This window comes from Merops nubicus, unplaced genomic scaffold (genome assembly GCF_000691845.1).
Source record: "Merops nubicus isolate BGI_N331 unplaced genomic scaffold, ASM69184v1 scaffold3857, whole genome shotgun sequence".
Classification (NCBI taxonomy): domain Eukaryota; kingdom Metazoa; phylum Chordata; class Aves; order Coraciiformes; family Meropidae; genus Merops; species Merops nubicus.
This window is the reverse complement of record NW_008618165.1, coordinates 109,911-111,888: the sequence shown is the minus strand read 5'-3', so window position 1 is coordinate 111,888 and position 1,978 is coordinate 109,911. Positions and strand designations below refer to the sequence as shown.

Genomic DNA, 1,978 nt, shown 5'->3' with positions numbered 1-1,978 from the left:
CGGAAGAGCTCTACTCCCTCAGTTCTAGAGAATAAAAAGTTGTAGCACTACAGTAACAAAAATATGACATAGCATGCAGTCACAATAGCAAGCACAGGGAAGAAAACTATTGAGAAAATATATGCATATTATGCAAATATATTTTACATTAACATACAATGTTATAAGAATGTTAAATAATGTGGATGCATGTTTAAAAAAGGCTACAGCTAGGTGGTTTCATGTCAAAGTAGCAAATAACCTGAGACATCTTCTATGCTTTCACTGGAATAACAATCTTTAAAACTACAGCAGATGTAGAACACATTGACAGTAGTTGAATTCTCAGCTAAATTATACTAAAAATGTGCTGTTTTCTTTCAAAATGACATGGCAGCTGGAACCAGTCCAAGGGAAGGAAAATGTGCTGTACATTTACAGTACTTACAAAAGATTCATTTCACTGTTGATGGACACTGAAAATGCTCGTTTGATAAAATATTATGAAAATGTGTTTGTCTCCAAAGACCTGGAGCAACACTCCCTTGATCAGTTTCCTTACTGCAGAAGAGAAAGCAAGAGATCATTAAAAACCACGCCCATTCAGGACTGGGGAAAAAACATATTATGACATATATATAGACCGAAGAAATTTTAGCAAACAAAGGTAAATTTGGCTTGATGAAATCGCAGTTGATGGATCTGCAATATAAATTACTTGTTTTAAACTCACCAGTGTAACTCTACTGCTTCATGATTAGTGTGTATTGGCAGCATTTACAAACAATGTTACTAAATACTGACTTTATACACGATCACAGCTGTTGAAAATTCCTATGACAATCAAAGTTTGGTAGTGACAATATACGACACTTACTTTCTCAAGGCTTGTTGTTTTGACACCTGCCTTTTGATTTAAAAAGGTCCTCTGAAGTGCATTCTATGTTAAAGTGTCCATAGCGTCAGAACGAATGTGTACATGTGTGTGTGCATACATATACTTTTGCTTTGCAGTATGTGCTTTTAAGTACACACAACTCTTTGCTACATGTATTCACACATACATGAGTATGGTCTATAGAGTAAAAGTTCATATATAGATATATTTTTATATATAAATATATATAAACTCTGCAGGCAAGTAGTACTTCGCTTGTTATAATTGAAGTCCTTTAAAAAAGTTCAGTCACTCAGTTAACATAGTATAGCCAGTAAATTAAGTTGAAAAGAGAAAATGTGAATGGAAACACCATTCTCGACCACCTGTCGATGGCATTCACATCTGTTAGGTCGGGGATCTTTATCTTCAGCTGTGAAGACCTTCTTCGTAAGTGGCCCCTCCTGCTGTGGGTGCCCGTTCTATCCGACGAGCGCCTCCCAAGGCTCTCACGATGTGAGCTCTGTTTTCTGTACTGGATTCCTGAGCTGTCAAAGGATATCGTTGAGTTTCGAGCATCCGTAATGCTGGTGGTGACCTCGTTGCTTGCCACCTCGTTGTGAATTTCAAGTGATGTTAGCAGAATGTTTCCATGGGTGTCCACCTAGGGCACAAAAACAGAAACAGAAATAGTTTCAAAAGACTTGACATCTACCAGCAGAATGTGGGTGTATTTAAATCTCCAAACCCACGCACATTTTAAGAAAGCATGTACTCATTTTAAGCATGTGATAATCTTAGCAAAACATGGCAATACTCAGCTGCTTAAAATCGGGCAAGTAGTTAAATACTTTTACAAACAGGGTTATCATCATACTACCAACATCCAGTACAAAACTGTATTGGGCAAAACCAATCATTTTCCCTCCCTCTAAACCACCCACGCTTTAAAGGATGGTGTGGTTCAGTGAAATCTCTACACTGCTGGTGATGGGCAGAGAGGGCAAGGAACGGATTGTCTCGCTGCTACAGCAGGAAATTAAACTAAACTCAACTAGCTTTTTTCCATCTGGGATTTAAAATCAGATGAAAAAAGCACCTGTCCAGTTTGCTAAAATCATA

At 37.6% G+C, this 1,978-nt stretch overlaps 1 protein-coding gene across 2 annotated transcripts in view; it reads right to left on the bottom strand.

Moving 5' to 3' along the window:
• Positions 1 to 357: 357 nt before the first annotated feature.
• Positions 358 to 1,978, bottom strand: part of LOC103775874 (gamma-aminobutyric acid receptor subunit beta-3) — a 33,261-nt gene continuing 31,640 nt past the window's right edge. For both annotated transcript variants that reach the window (XM_008943347.1, XM_008943348.1), the window contains one exon: positions 358 to 1,520. In XM_008943347.1, coding sequence (XP_008941595.1) covers positions 1,170 to 1,520 — 351 coding nt within the window. In that variant the 3' untranslated portion in view covers positions 358 to 1,169. The remainder of the gene's footprint in view (positions 1,521 to 1,978) is intronic.